This window comes from Harmonia axyridis, chromosome 7 (genome assembly GCF_914767665.1).
Source record: "Harmonia axyridis chromosome 7, icHarAxyr1.1, whole genome shotgun sequence".
NCBI lineage: Eukaryota > Metazoa > Arthropoda > Insecta > Coleoptera > Coccinellidae > Harmonia > Harmonia axyridis.
Genome location: NC_059507.1, coordinates 18217339 through 18234466, shown reverse-complemented (window position 1 = coordinate 18234466; position 17128 = coordinate 18217339). Strand labels below are relative to the sequence as shown.

The following is a 17128-nucleotide window of genomic DNA, read 5'->3' as shown; positions in this document are numbered from 1 at the left end:
CGATGATATTTCATTATAATGATTATCTCTGTGCATTTGAAATTACCATTTCTTCTCACCTATCGACTGGATGGGACGAGTGTTCATTTTTCCAGGGTCAATATGCGACAGTTGCCGAAATGTATACTGTTTCGTAGGATTTAAAATACCACCTAAGCAGTATTCATTGGAACGATATTAATGTACGGTTTTGACGCAAGAACTACTTTCATTGGGTTGAGAAACAATCAAGATCTGATCAAATTGTCTCGCTCTCCTCAGTTTGTCATGGAATACCGAATTGTTAGTTCTTTTTTTTATTCGTGCTTTCCTACCTGCGTAGGATGTTGCCTATAACCAAAAAGGTACCTATACAAATTGTGGAGGTGTTCTCAAAGGCATTGAAATTGAATAGATAAAAATGAACGGTCCATATGTATCATTTTGATAAGGTGTACGCAGACACCGGAGTATGATACGTTGCCAGATCAACAGAAAAGAATTAAAAATTATAGTAAAATCCTAACAGATGATTCATGAGATGATCCAAATTAATAAAAATGAAAATACTATCAACAAGAAATCTGATACAAAAAAACTCAGCAATATATACAGCTGTTTGTTAGAAAAAGAAAAAGAATATGAATTTTACGACGGTCCATTAGATGAATGATAAGAAAATCACGATTAAAAACATATCAATCTGACTTGTCATCGAGACATATTGACAACTAATTAAAAAGACGAAATAACCCAAATCAAAAGAGATCACATTGTTGTCTTTTAAAATGTATTCGTGTAAATTTATTTTTATATCAAATTAGTTTTATACCTGTTATATGCAATGTCGAGCTCACAACTTAATAAGTTTTAATACATAACCTCAACGGTAATAACAAACAAATTATAGTAGACAAATTTTATTTATATGAACTATATCTGTAATTTTAGAAACCCTGAAGATGCAATAAATAAATTGCGAAAGCTTGGTGAAGAAAAAGGAGTACACTTTTTACCTAAATGATACATGAGTCTCAATACCCTTAAACAAATATTTATTTATATTTCTAAAAGGCTCTTAATCTAGATATCTTATATATATATATATATATATATATATATATATATATATATTTTTTTTTTAATTCACCGACAAGCGGGATGGATCCAAGACAACCGGGTCACCACAGCGACCAAGGTTGTACTGTATATATATATATATATATATATATATATATATATATATATATATATATATATATATATTTACAGGGTGTGGCGTAATTAATGGATAATCCTGTACTGGCGAATAGGGCAGGTCATGGCCGACCAGAAAATGTAAAGTTTTGTTCTGTAAAAATATCATAGTTTTCGAGATATCGGACAATTTCATTTTTTTCTAAAACGTGCAAACATGAGGATTATCCTACTTTTTTTTCTAAATTAAGTAAGATGGTAGGTATTTGGTAGTCTTTCTCATAGTACAGCTATCTGAGAGTAAAATAAAAAACAATGCCCAAAGAAATAACAAGATTTGTGATCACAGCATTGAAATTAGTGAATAAAGGTGCACTTTAAAAAAAAAATGAAATTGTCCGATATCTCGAAAACTATGATATTTTTACTAAACATAACTTTACATTTTCTGGTCGGCCATGACCTCCCCTATTCGCCAGTACAGGATTATCCATTAATTACGCCACACCCTGTATATATATTATAAGTTAGATAAGGGGTGTGGGAAAATTGATAAGTGTTATAATGTCACTCTTCTTTATTTCATTTAGTCGACGTTTCGATCCCGATGGGGACCTTCTTCAGGACTCTACAATAGCAATAGAAAACAGTCAAAATAAGGCAATCACAAATCATGTAAAAATAGTACATACCGAAATACAGAGTTGTAAAGATCTTATTTGAACACAAATCAATAGCTCTCAAGAAAGCAACTAACAAGAACATCAACAACTTCAGCGAAAAAAGATCTGATACTTCGTTAGTGAAGGAGTAGAAATCAATTATAATAAGTAAATAGGTAAACAGAATAATCAACAAAATGAGAGGTTGTCAAAAATGTTGTCAACCAGACTTGCCACAGAATACACGCACATGACAGATGAAACATAGAGTAGCATTAAATCACATTGGTCGCAGTAATTCACTCTCACCGAACTCAGAACAAATGCGATTTTTTTGAAAGATTCCATGAACCGAAACCAATCCCCTCTCACAGAAATGGCCTAGAACACAGAATTCATTTTCACGTTATCCCTACGACTGCTGAACTTGTTGAAATTCCTTCTGTATGTGATCCACCCAATTCTCTCCCACCGAACTGGTCATAATGAATCAAATAAGAATAGATGGAGCTGATATTATTTACATCCCTTCTGTAGTTCATCGAACAGGTTTGGCGTTTAATATGATACATCTCTAAGAAACATCTTTTTCTTCCACTAACTTCAATTTCTAGGATTTTGGTGGAATCATAATTCATTGGATGATCTTTGTCCCGGGTATGGTCTGCTAGGGCACAAATCTTACTTGAATTCTTGATGTCGCTTTTGTGTTGAGCAATCCTTCTCTTCAGAAGCTGAGACGTCTGACCAATGTACACCTCACTGCATATTGAACAAGGAATACAATATACCACACCACTCATGTTATCAACAGTCATCCTATCTTTCACTCGACTGTATAATCTGTCAATTTTAAAATAAGATTTCTGAATCAACATAATTTCTGTGGTCTTTAAGAGGTTAATTAATGCGTTTGTCATACCATTAATTAGGGGAATAGACAAGTAAAGAATTCTACCCGTGTTCTCAGTGTCCACAGTGGTGGATGCGCTCCTCTCTCCATTCGTTGGCCGTGTCGAAGGAGTGGTATTATAAAAAAAAAATCGCATTTGTTCTGAGTTCGGTGAGAGTGAATTACTGCGACCAATGTGATTTAATGCTACTCTATGTTTCATCTGTCATGTGCGTGTATTCTGTGGCAAGTCTGGTTGACAACATTTTTGACAACCTCTCATTTTGTTGATTATTCTGTTTACCTATTTACTTATTATAATTGATTTCTACTCCTTCACTAACGAAGTATCAGATCTTTTTTCGCTGAAGTTGTTGATGTTCTTGTTAGTTGCTTTCTTGAGAGCTATTGATTTGTGTTCAAATAAGATCTTTACAACTCTGTATTTCGGTATGTACTATTTTTACATGATTTGTGATTGCCTTATTTTGACTGTTTTCTATTGCTATTGTAGAGTCCTGAAGAAGGTCCCCATCGGGATCGAAACGTCGACTAAATGAAATAAAGAAGAGTGACATTATAACACTTATCAATTTTCCCACACCCCTTATCTAACTTATAATTATTGTTGTATATTGGGAATTAAAATTGTTGATATATATATATATATATATATATATATATATATATATATATATATATATATATATATATATATATATATATATATATATATGTGTGTGTAAAGGATAATCCTGTATATATATATATATATATATAATAAATATTTGGAAACTTCACACCACACTATCAATACACACCGGCAGCGCTAGCAGAAAATGAACAGGCTAAAATCTTCTTGGATTTCCCCTTTGTGGCAGATAGGCCTCTGGAGCACAACCGTCCAGATCTTGTACTATGGATGAGACGGGAGAGGATGGCTGTTATAGTAGACTTCTCGGTGCCACTTGATCACAACTTGGCACAAGCTTATGACAGCAAAATCGTCAAATACTCAGAATTAGCAAGAGAACTCAAAACATTGTGGAAACTTGAGAAACAGGTGAAAATATTTCCTCTAGTCATCAGCAGTAATGGACTCGTGCACGTTAACACCACGAAACACATGGCCGAGCTCCAACTTCCAGACAACACTTTACAATGGATGCAGAAGGCTGTGGTGTTGGGAACGGTGGCCATTATTCGGCAGGTACTCTTTCCGCAGTGAAAACTCTGCTGGCTCTTGGCTGATACAGCCCGGGTCATCATGGATGTAGACACCACTCATAGGTGAAAAAAAAAAAAAAAAAGAAAAAAAAAAATATATATATATATATATATATATATATATATATATATATATATATATATATATATATATATATATATATATATATATATATATATATGAACTTTGTGTGTTCCGGATTAGACCGCGTCTAATATTTTGTCGTGTTCGACGTTTCGGCTCCGATTTTGGAGCCATTGCCATGCCTTGGCAAATTCTGCCCGGCACTAAGAGATACCAACCCTATAAGGTGAAAAGAAAAAAATATATATATATATATATATTTTTTTTCTTTTCACCTTATAGGGTTGGTATCTCTTAGTGCCGGGCAGAATTTGGATAGTTCTTCCGACAGTGTTGTCAGAATTAATGGTAACAAAAAATTGGCGGTTTCATCATTTGTATCGTCTCACAACTAACAACTACATAGTGTCACTATTGATTCTTAGCGTGTTGAGTTCACACATGTTTTAGTATTAGAACGGTAAGTATCTTTTATTGTTTGAATATTGTAGATAGATACGATCACAAATTTAATGTAGATAAATTTAATTTTAGATAGATACGATCACAAGTTTAATGGAAAAGGGAGAAGCTGGCAAATTCAAAGGCAAATCGCTAGACGATATTGACCTGAATTTAGAAGAAAATATATTGGAACCAGATGATAACAAAGACGAACAGATTTATCTGAGGAAAATAATATCGAAGATGTAATTGAAGCCATCCTGATATATCCAAAGAGCAACCCCAAAAACTCAAAAAAGGAGAAAAAAGAGTTCTCATTCCTTGGACAACTTCAGAAAAGAAAGTTGTTCTCGAATTTTTTAACACTCATATAAAGAATAAAAGAACTCCAAAGAGGGGAGAGTGTGACGACTTGATTTCAAATAATAAGGAACTATTTAAAATTTTTTTCATTATATTTGCTCATGTTCGATCTTCCGATTTTTTTTTTCATAATATGTTTACTTTTTTTTTAATGTTACGTACATGAAGTTATCATTCATTTTGTGCAATAAATCAGTTTTCACACATCAAAGTGCATTAATCAATTTCCTAACAACTCAACCCCTTCATCCTAGTTCGTTCGAGAGATCCCAAATTTAGTCATCGAGTTATAGTTGAATTAATAATTCGGGGATATCGGGTGTGGTAGTCAATATCAATGTACAGTTGGTTATAGTTAAATTTATTTTCAATGATTTAACATTTCACGGATTAAAATTATTTCTTTACATGTGTAATAGTCGATTTCATTTTTGTCTAGATTTCTCGTCCATGCCTAGAATTAATGATTCTGTAATAACATAACGACGGACTTCTTCAGCATTTTTGAAAATTAAAAAAAATTGTGGCCGCAGTAGCAAAATTTTATGCTTTTCATCATATGAATGGTAAAAGAACATTTTTCTGATATATATTTTTTATTTAGTTAATGAGTTCATTGATATTCACCCCCATTGAGTAAACTATCACTTATTTCTATGTCTGATCATAAAAAACTTGAATCTCCATTCACACATCTATTATATTCTCAATTTAAAGCAAGGCAAAATAATAAGGACATACCCTCAAGGAGGAGTGCTGACCGTAAACACGTGTTTCGGGCTTTCGGCCTTTTCGGTGAAAAAGTATCAGGATGAGCAACACTTGAAGGAAACAACAAACAAACGCAGTCAACAACAGATGCCAGCCTTTCATTTGTGATTTCAGCAGAATGACCCAATGGGTTTTTGGGCAAACCAACATCACCAGGTGGAAAGCTATAGCTACCTGCGTGCCGAAAATTATTTTTGAATTTTCTCTATGAATTAATTATTTGTGGTTACGAATTCGAGATGAAATATAAGTCACATACAGGGTGATCCAATATTTCCGAAAATAAAAAAAGTCCGGATGTGATTTGTTTGCGATTTCGGAAATATTGAAGGAAGGCGATAGTAGAGTGACTACACTTCAAAATTTGAAATTATTCGGTCTATTAGTTAAAGAGTTATTGAACTATGAAATTTCACTTATAAGGTTAACATCACCCTGTATATAGCAAACGGCGATCTTGATACGAGTCCTTCATGATGACCTTCATTTATGCATCCATTTGTCGCATTCTTCCCGGGATACCCTGTATATAGCCTTACTATATAAAACAATTCTCAGACAAAAATTTTAGTGAAAATATTAACGGCAAGGGAAAACGAAAAAGGGAGATTCCTTGGATGAAAAAAGTCCTATGAAAATAGAGCCACAAACGTTTTGCGATTGATCAACAAATATCATATGTTTAGAAATTCGGAATGAGATGCAATTCGGTAATAAACAACAGGCAGGAATACCGACACAGTTAATTCCCATAAAAAAAGGGCAGCATCATAGTCAAAAATATCTAGATTGACGCTGAAAGACACGTGCGGTCATTAGGGCTGGTCGGCATCCCTTTGTGCCGACGAAGAAACAACATAAATTTGCCAAATAGGTTCAAGAGATACGAATATACGTCATTCCGTTCCCGTGAAAAAGAAAATGAAATCATCGAACGCCATGCACTTCCCATGTCAACCTAGCTTGAAGGAATGTCTTTACTCTTTTCAACTCAAATAAAATAAAAATAAATAAAAAAAAAAAATAAGAATCAGAAAAATGAGGGCACATTTTGAACTGTCATCTATAAAATGGCAAATTTTTCGCTGATATTTAACAGCATTTTCCATCAGCTCACAAAAAAAAATTGAAAAATTGCAGTCGCGTATCGAAAAATTCAATTTACGTGTCAGGTGAAAAAAATTATTCGGTATATAAGATAAAAACAATTGAATTGAAATTTGAAAAGAGCGGAAAATATAGAGTAAAGATCAGGTTTTTGTTTGAATGGCGCAAATTTTGTATGGGACTCATATGTTGAAAGTGGAATATTACAAAGTTTTCATATCCAGTTGATGAAATAATTCTTTTGAAGAAACATGGAAGATAATCACCCAATATTTCCATTTGAGTTGACATTTTGAATATAAATATAGCATGACTATTTCGAGCGTCTTGAAAAATTTCATTTGGAATTCTATTCTTATTTAATTTGAAAATTCATTACCTAAGGATATCGAAAAAGAACACCTGATATTTCAATGATAACATATTCGATCTAGCCGAGTCGAATGAGTTTTTTCTGGAATGGTCGTTGAATGTCTGACAAAAGAGGTGAAATAATACGGGATGACCGAGGTACTGTCAGAATTTTTTCTGTTTCATTTAATGAGTTTCTAAGTATCCATTGAATAAGAACAAGAATATTCTGTTTTCAATCGTTTTTATTAATTAAGGTGGGAGTCGTTTCGACTCAACATTCTCTTCATTTTATTTCGACTTTTATTTCGTATAATAAACTGTTGTGACAAGCCATTGAAAATGACTCTCCTCAATTTCTGCAATTTAGGTACGTTTTGTAATAGATAGATATTTATTCTCGAAATCGCTATATACAGAGTGGCCACTTTTTCAATGGGATTGTATTGGTAACTTTTAAACCATAAGAGTTAGAAGGTCGGTCAAATGGAGAAAAAAATGCATGCATAGAAGCATTATCAAGCAGTTCAAACAAATCGAGATTATCAGGGCCGGTTATTGAGATATCATAAGAAAAGTGAATTATGTCATTTTGATTTTTCTTTTTTTCCCACTTTATTTCAAATATTATCAAAAAATGTGACAGGAATTTTTTATTCGACACAAAATTGTTCTCAATTTGACGTAATCAGACTTCGTATCCAACGTTTCGTGCTCTCTGGGGCACCCTCACCCTCATTTTTTTCAATACGGACCTGTATATTTTATGAAACTTTTCGAAATAACTTTTAACGCTGAATTCAACGATAGATCATACAATGTCATTCAAAGTTGATTTTCAGGTGATTTTGGCCCTTATCCAATTTTCTTTGGGACGGATCTGTAGTGAATGCAATTTATCAAAAACTGCTGTTAATAAAATAGTCAAGAGACGCGAATACAATGATTTTAAATTTGAATACCAAGCCTTGCAAAACTTAAATCGTAATGATATCAAAATAAAGTTCGATTCTGTAATTTGTTTCGACGGAACAAATGACAAATCCAACAATAGTGATTTCTCGCGAGAAGATTGAGAATGTATTGGAAGGTATTCAAGAAGACGAAATAGCAAATGTATAAGAAGTATGGGTTCCAGAACCGTTAAGTGCATTTTACAAAATGGTGGACATTTCGACCACTTACTTCATTCATTTTCATTCACTTTCGAATAATCATTCGATTTTTCTTTCATTAAATGATAATTCTCATACTCATATATCGCCGTTTCCGTACCCGTTCCCTTCATAAAACCATGTTGTTTCTATTGAAAAATCGAAAGAAGGTGAGATATATTCACATGATATAGTATATAGTTGTTACACTATTTTTAGCTCGAGGATACTATCCTTCACTCGTGAAGGCAACAAAATCTAAGAAATAAATTCTGAAAAATCGATATCTATAAAAATTGAATAGCCTTCAATTCAAAAACCTTAACATGTGTTGCGTTGATTCTACTGGATACATTATTTTTCACTGTCCTTATAGTTTCGCTGTTATCAATTTTTTGAATAGTCCTTCAGAAAACAGCTGTTTCATCATGGTAATAGTACCTTATTCAAGTATTTAGTTTAGTAGATCCTTGGTTTAACAGAATGAGCTTTTGTACTTTAGAAGACCATAAACAGTACTATGCTTTTCAAGTGTTCAATTGGCGCATGAATGAACGAGTGCTCAATAATACTTGACTTCACTTCATTGATTCTTTGAATTGATTATTAATCAATTACCTATTCATTTTTCAAGATTTGACTTGATAAATTAATACAGCATAGAATTCATGGATTTAAGTTCAATTTATTATGTTAATTTTTAATTCTCGTGAATAATACACCACAAATATCATCATAATTGTGTTAATTCAAAAGTATGTATAAATAGTTCATAGACTTCAAAATTCTTCACAATTACACTGAAAACTTTATAATATTCTCGAATTCGCGTACGACCTATGGTTCCATTTTACGTAAGAAATAAAGCATTCAACGCGTGAACCAATATACGATTATACTCTACACGAAGCATATGATATGAACGAATACAGTGTTGCCGAAACTACGGAAGACCAAAATACGGAGTAATGAAAAGTGATGTATATCGAGGAGGAACGATCCTCTGTAGAATGATCAAAAATATACACCTCAATATACGCGTGAGAGCGCTCTCCTAGTACAGAGCGGCAACTCTCGCAACCAAAGTATTCAAAATCGACAAAAAGCATCCATGAGTCCTCCGGCTGAAATTTTGCCAGATGGTTCATGTCATAAGGAAGTAATTAACACGCGATGCGTTAGGTCCTCCGTATACGGAGGACCTATCGCAACCGGAGGAGCTATACCATGAAATCGGGCTATTAGAAGAGGACCTATCTACCGCAGGATATATATATATATATATATATATATATATATATATATATATATATATATATATATATATATATATATATATATATATATATATATATATATATATATATATAGCCTCCCAACACTACTCTTTGGATGCAGAAGGCGGTGATCTTGGGGACAGTTGGTATCATACGACAGATAATATTTCCCCATTGACAACGGAAATCATTCTTGGCCTTCCGGCCCGAGAAATCACAATTGAACCACTCTAGTGTGAATTTAAAAAAAAACATATATATATTGTTATGGAATGGTATTATCAACTTATAAAATCAATGAGAATACATTACCAGACTCTATATTTCGGAAACTACAGCAAATTCATCAAATAGATAATAAAATTTAACTTGATATGATCCAATAACTTCAAAGAAAGTAGAGTAACTTTATTCATTTATTCCATTCACTTGCACATTATAAAAGTAGCATAAATCCAATATTTCTAAAGTTCTATATCAATTTTCATTTAAAACATCTCAGGATCTGAAACAAAAAGAAAATATTATTAAAATTCAAGTTCAACAAAAGATATTCAACTCAAGTATCAGGAACCATTTATATATCATGTAAATAATGTTAAAAGAGTCAAAAGACTGAATATTCAATTTTCATTCAAAATGATAAAAAATAATCATTTATTTTATATTTCTTATGTTAATTTTCATGAAATAGCTTGTGATCTAGTGAATTACATCTAGATATAATCTCATAAATGTAATATCAGCCAAAATTCCTAATAAAATTGTAAATAATGGATAGGGATAGGATATCGCATGATAAATCAGGGATTCCAAAGTAATTGATGTCTCAAACATACAAAAATGTATATAATTCTTTAGATTATAGTATAATTTAAAAATATGTAATAGATTTTAGGAGCTATAGATAGAAATCTTTGAATATTAGGCCAAAGGAAGTGAATATTAGAAAAATTTTCAAATTGTATATAGAATATTTGAAAATTTTATAACTTATAATCGACCGAATGCAACATATGTGGTATCAAAAGATGGGGAAAAAAATGAAGAAATTAACTAGATCAAGATTGAAGAAGGAAAACTTACCTCAAAAGAGAAAATTGCGAAAACATCATATTTGGAAAAATTTTTGAAATCCAAGGCAAACTTGATTTCGAGAAAAAATTAAAAAACTATATAAAGCCCAGCCGAATAACAGCTATTCAGTCAGTAAAAAACCATTGTTGAGAGCACATCACCTGAGTCAAGAAACAAACCTGAAACAATTGACAAACGAAAGAATTTTTATTTACGAAAATTGCAAATACGTACCTGAAAAATTAACCATTGTGCAAGGAAGTTGAAAAACAATCAATCAATTTCAAGAAGAAATTTCCCTGGCTTCAAGCAAGAGTGAGTAGTTTTATTGATGGAAAATAATTCCAAAACATATTGATGAAGATCAAGGTTATAATTTTGAGGTTAGAACTGTTAGGAGCATAGAAGACGATACCATACCATAGCAAAGAACACTGATGAAGTCGATGAAGTTAGATAAGTAAATATAAGATTAGATTAATATAAATTTAGTTATTAGATAAGATTTTTTTTTATAGTTAGTGAATTTCGAAAATATTAATTAAATTTTAAACAAAATTGAATTTGAATTGAACCCTCCTGAGATATAGAGTCGGCACAAAATTATAAAAATATAGTTTCAAATTTTTTTTGTTATTGGATCAAATCATTCAAAATTTAATTTAAATCAAAAACAAAATAATCGCAGCTTGAAAATACGATCCATAACAATATGTATACAGGGTGGCCATTTGAAAACGAAACAGACGAGATTACAGACGAAATAAAGTTTTTCGATAGAAATGCTCGGACAGGTCGATTTCTGTTTCGAGGGGGACAACTTAAGATGTAGGTTACGGACGCATAGCGCTTCAACCCTTGCTACTACAACCCTCACCCCCAAATTTTGAATAGGGAAGATGGGGTGAGTGATACCTCATTTGAAAGGTATTTTTATACTGATTTCAGCACAGTAATTGTTTTTTCATTTTATGCATTAGTTCTCGAAATATTCTCAACTAAGTATTTGAAAATGAAGTAGTGTTTTCATGGCACTTGTAGTGTTTTGTGAAAAATCGACATTTTGAGCTTCAAAACAACCATGACTGTGGCTTCCTTCCTAACTAACTAACGCATGAATATTTCGAGAACTAATGCATAAAATGAAAAAACAATTACTGTGCTGAAATCAGTATAAAAATACCTTTAAATTGAGGTATCACTCACCCCATCTTCCCTATTCAAAAATTGGGAGTGGGGGTTGTAGCAGCAAGGGTTGAAGCGCTATGCGTCCGTAACCTACATTTTAAGTTGTCCCCCTCGAAACAGAAATCGACCTGTCCGAGCATTTCTAGCGAAAAACTTTATTTCGTCTGTAATCTCGTCTGTTTCATTTTCAAATGGCCACCCTGTATATTTTTTTTCACCGTATAGGGTATTGGTCCCACATCAGCCGGGTCAAGTTTGACCAAGACTAATTTAGGTTGTCGTCAGGAAGATTCTCTCTATTCTTGCTGTCCAGAGCAGTACTTCCTTCTGCGCTGTGTCAATGAGGTTTAGCTCGAGATCTAAGGAATTTGTGTGGTCTCTTAGATGGCTTTCAACAAGCCCGTTAGTGCTGATTATAAGAGGGAGAATGGTTACTGTTCTCAGTTTATGGATCTCTTTCAGTTCAAAAGCGAGGTCCTGAGCTTCTCAGAGTATGCTTTGATGATATTATCATCAGCTGGGACCGTTATATCTATTATACAGGGTGTCCCGTAAAGACCACGTCAAACCGAGGGAGAATGTAGATCAAAGGATAACCCACCTGCTATGACAAAATTCCCATTACAAAAGTCTTACCGTTTTCGAGATATATTTTTTTTTTTGAAAATAATGAATTTTTGCCCCTTTCAATAGTTTTGTCCTTACGGTTGGTACAATTTTACATCTTTTTGGTTAATTTTTTCAGTAAAATATTGCTGAAGAATGATTTTAACGTTTACGTTAAAAACATCCTCCGAACATTTTAAAGGGGGGCTATGAGAAATATTTTTATTGGAAATTTTGGTAGTGGATTATTTTGTTCATGAAGTTTAGCCCATCGTAGTGGAAAAAAAATATACCGAGCTACTGCTGCACATTACACCAAAAAATTGTCTATTTTATAGTGATATTTTCCCCATATATATATATATATATATATATATAATATATAATATAAAAAAAATTAAATATATATATATCAGCAAGATACAACCTAAGAGTTTAGATTCGTTTTTTAAGTGACAGCTAATTTTTGCAGCTGAAACCTTAGGCATGGAGAGTAACAGTATTCTGGAAAGAAGAAGTTCAGCCTTTTTCTGCCTCAGTGCCGATACAGTGGACAGTACTCCGATACAACAGTCTTCAGGCAAACAAGTATCTAAGACTCCTTGCAAAACAGCAGTTCCAGTCATCAATGTTGCAAGGTATAAAACAACTTCTGAAACCGAATATGCAGATACAGAGGTGAGTGAAAATTCATGAATCATAATCCAAAAATTCACATTATCCTCAGTCATGAAATAGTATAGAATAATAAACAAAAATATCATTATACAAAAAAGCGTAATTTATTCGTCTTAGGGATCTAGGGCTTTTATTATTCTCATTTGTTGTTTGTGAAGTAGTTAGTTATTATCTTGTGAAATTGAATTTTATTCAAGGTCGATGAGCTTTTTGCCATGTTGAGAGAATCTGACTCCCTCGAAGAGCAAGGCGATATTTTGCAGTATCTGGTAGATTCTCGAGGACTGGATTTCAATACTGGAATGTTGGAGAAAGGAAAGGTAGTTACCGTAAAGGATCTTCTTAAGGGACTTTATCAGAAAGCATGTCAACATAAACTTTGGGGCTTGGTCAGGCATACAGCAGGTATGCTCGGTAAACGGGTAGAAGACCTAGCCAAGGCAGTAACCGATTTACTTGTGAGACAGAAGCAAATAACAGTTGGGATGCCACCCAATAATGAACATACCATCACAGCACCCTTACCCGAAAACGACCTTCGTCTTCTCATTCATGAAGCTTATGGAGAAGACGATAGTACAGCAATGTTGACTCAAGAACTCCTGGTTTATTTAGCTATGTTTATTCGCACTGAGCCCCAACTGTTCATGGAAATGCTAAGATTAAGAGTGGGCCTGATCATACAAGTTATGGCATCTGAACTAGCTAGAACACTTATCTGTGATGGGGACGAAGCATCTGAGCATTTACTCAACTTGAGTCCCTTCGAAATGAAAAATTTACTTCATCATATTATCAGTGGAAAGGAATTCGCCATTAGTAGTGGTAAGTTGTTTACAATCAGGAATAACATAAAAGCATACTTTACTGCCCTCTAGGAGGGTAATGCCACAAATACCTTTACGAAATATTGATTTATACTTACAGCTTCGCCAATGAAAGATAAAATATGTGTTATGCGCACTTTTTCATGAATCGATGTAGGTAGGTCTACCGGAGCCATATCGAGGAATGTGGTTGTTTTTGGTCTGAAATTCGTCCACAAAGATAGCCTTTTGAGATTGTTGAGCGAAATCTATTAGTGTCCATCTTACCAGTTTGCACTCTCTAACTCCTGTCTTATGATCTGACAAGAACGCCAAAAGTACAACTTGGCAATAATCGGAAACTTCAATTGCGAAAATCACCTTCAAAGAAGGCCTCTGATTTGCAATCTTTTCATCGTTTCGGCAAACGAAATTCCACTCAAAATACGAAATAATTTCCATTATTTTTTTTTTAATTCGTGAATCGTGTTCTTTGAAGGAATAGAGTATAGCAGCCGATTTTTAAACCAAATTTTTCGCATATAGATTTTATAATTTTTGAAGGGAACTCTGGAGTTTGGACGGTGTTCTAAAAATGATAGGATTTTTTTCGATTTTTGGATTTTTAAATTCCCAATAGTAGGGGAATTGATGCTAAATATAATTTATAACGGCTGAAAATGCCAACAAAAGTAGTATCTTTCACTTATTTATTTTATTTCACTTATACAAAATAGTTTTTAATCTCAGCTAGGTAATCCAGTAGCGTTGAAGAGTAGAGTTACAGTATGTTTCGTTATGAAAAAATTCAATATTGTACCTCGTCATAATTTGAAGGTTGGTTGTTCAGGCCATTTCTGACCAAAATTAACCGCCAACTGTTTTGGAGACAGTTTGAGGAGTTGATGAACATATTAAAATTTCGAAAATAGAAAATATATATAGGTAAATGCTCCTACGCATTGAAAAAAATTAAATCGTCAGTAGTATTGATCACGATGGAAACATAGTGGTGAGTCAGCGGTGTAAAGATGCTAGGAGCAGAACCGCCGGCACCCTTAGCTTTTTGTCGCCCGCGTGCAACACCGATTATGACGCCCTACAACTACTTAATCTGAGTTCTATATCTTAAAAAAAAGGATAACCAATATTTTCTCATCATGACGAAAAAAAAAGCACTTAACAAAGAGAAAACATTAATTGTGCTCCACCATAACTTCTGGAACAAAAAAAAATCTACAGTATTAATTTTTACTTCATACACTCGCAAACGAACAAAAGGACGTACGTACACACTCGTTCCTCGGATGCGACTAATGTATATTGCGGCAGTTCAGGAAAGTAGTTTAACACATTCGGTATGAATAATAGCGCTATCTGACGATAGCAATAGAAATTAAACCTGGTGGGCCAACTCACCTCCTTTGGCCAACTAGCCCCGTTTCCCTCTATTATTTTTTTTTACTGATGTATTATTATTATTATTTGAACTGGGGTCGTTTTGCTTCGGTGAGCCTTCCGGGAACTGCGACCATGTAGATCTTTTGTTCACTACCCTACTCATTCATAGAAACCCAGGGAGGTCGTCAACGACGTTAATAAAATTGACAACCTCCCTAGGGGCCTTGGCCATTACCTCTCTGGTATCCAGGACCGGCTTGCCCATGTGAATGGTTCTTAGGCCAGCCAGCTCTGGACACTTGCATATCAAGTGTTCAGAAGTTTCTACTTCCGATCCACAGAGTCTGCAAATCTCGTCTGCTGACTTACCCATACGGTACAAATGATGTTTGTACCGACAGTGCCCCGTCAGCAGTCCCACCATCACCCGAAGCTCCGCTCGTGACAGTTTCAGGAGTTTTCTGGTGTAAGTAGGTGAAATCTTCACGAATTTCTTTGCCTGAGCAAGTCTAGGAGTGTTAGTCCAGTGGATTGTCCTACTGTTCAACTCCCATAGCTGGACCGCAGCTTTGTATTGGTCTTTTCCTATCCCACAGAAAGGCTCAGGTCCAGCAGGTCTTAGCCTAGATGCACTTTTTGGAAGCTCGTCCGCTCTCTCATTTCCTTCAACCCCACAGTGCCCTGGTACCCATAGTAGAGTCACCTTATTTCCTCTGGCCAGTTGCTTTATGGTGTTACGGCACTCCCAAGTCAGCAGAGACCCCTGACAGCACGATTCCAGGGATCTCAGCGTGTCTTGGCTGTCCGTGGTGATGTAGATATGCGCCCCTTTGAGGTTCATTTTGAGACACTCCTGGGCGCATACATAAACAGCCATTATCTTGGCTTGTAGAATCGAGGGCTCACTTCCCAGGGCTTTAGAGATCCTCAGTCTGGGTCCATATATCCCAATGCCGGTGCCCTTCTCTGTTTTTGATCCATCTGTAAACCATATGGATGACTTTTTGTCTAGACGATTTATGAAACTTATTGCACTATGACGGTCATTTATAACCGTTTCAAAGGGCGTTTCAAAATCGTAGGTGGTTGGCATAATATCTGATGGTTTTGCGAGGAGGTTTGAATCTAGTTGATTCAGTATCCTCATATGTCCAACCCAGTTCCTAGGAAGGAGCTTTCCCTTATGGGAAATCCTTATTGCTTTGAGCAGGCTACATTTCCTTACATGTAGGTGTAAGGGAGGCAAGTCTAGTATGACCTCCAGCGCTGCCGTAGGAGCTGTGCGCATAGCTCCTGTGACACCAATGCACGCCAGCCTTTGCATTTTCTGCAACCTGATGCGTGTGGTGACCTCCTCGGTTTTTGTCCACCATGCTAGAGATGCATAGGTGACAATAGGGCGTACCACCGCTGTGTATAACCACAGTACCATTTTCGGTTTCACTCCCCATGTCTTTCCAAAGAGTCTTTTGCATGCCCACATAGCCGCCGTGGCTCTGGAAAGAGTCTTATCTATATGTTTCCCCCAGTTCAGTTTACTGTCCAGGATAACACCTAGATATTTACACTCACTAGAGAAGTGCAGAGTCTGACCATTTAAGACCAGAGCTCTGAGGTCGAGATTCCTTCTTCTAGTGAACGGGATTATTGATGTTTTCGAGGGGTTGACAGTAAGCCCCTCTTCCCCGCACCAATTTTCAATAGTTTTGAGAGCAAGTTGCATTCGGCTACTTATTGGGCCCACATGCTTGCCTCTAACCGTCACCACTATGTCGTCGGCATAAGCCTGGACGTTAAATCCGCCTGTTGTAAGCCTCTCCAAGAGGCCATCCATGACCAAGCTCCACAGCAGGGGTGATAGAA

At 34.8% G+C, this 17128-nt stretch overlaps 1 protein-coding gene across 5 annotated transcripts in view; it reads left to right on the top strand.

Moving 5' to 3' along the window:
- Positions 1-17128, top strand: part of LOC123684840 (probable phosphorylase b kinase regulatory subunit alpha) — a 137916-nt gene that overhangs the window by 92822 nt on the left and 27966 nt on the right. For all 5 annotated transcript variants that reach the window (XM_045624313.1, XM_045624312.1, XM_045624311.1 and 2 more), the window contains 2 exons: positions 12853-13058; positions 13256-13883. In XM_045624313.1, the coding sequence (XP_045480269.1) occupies positions 12853-13058; positions 13256-13883 (834 nt within the window). The remainder of the gene's footprint in view (positions 1-12852; positions 13059-13255; positions 13884-17128) is intronic.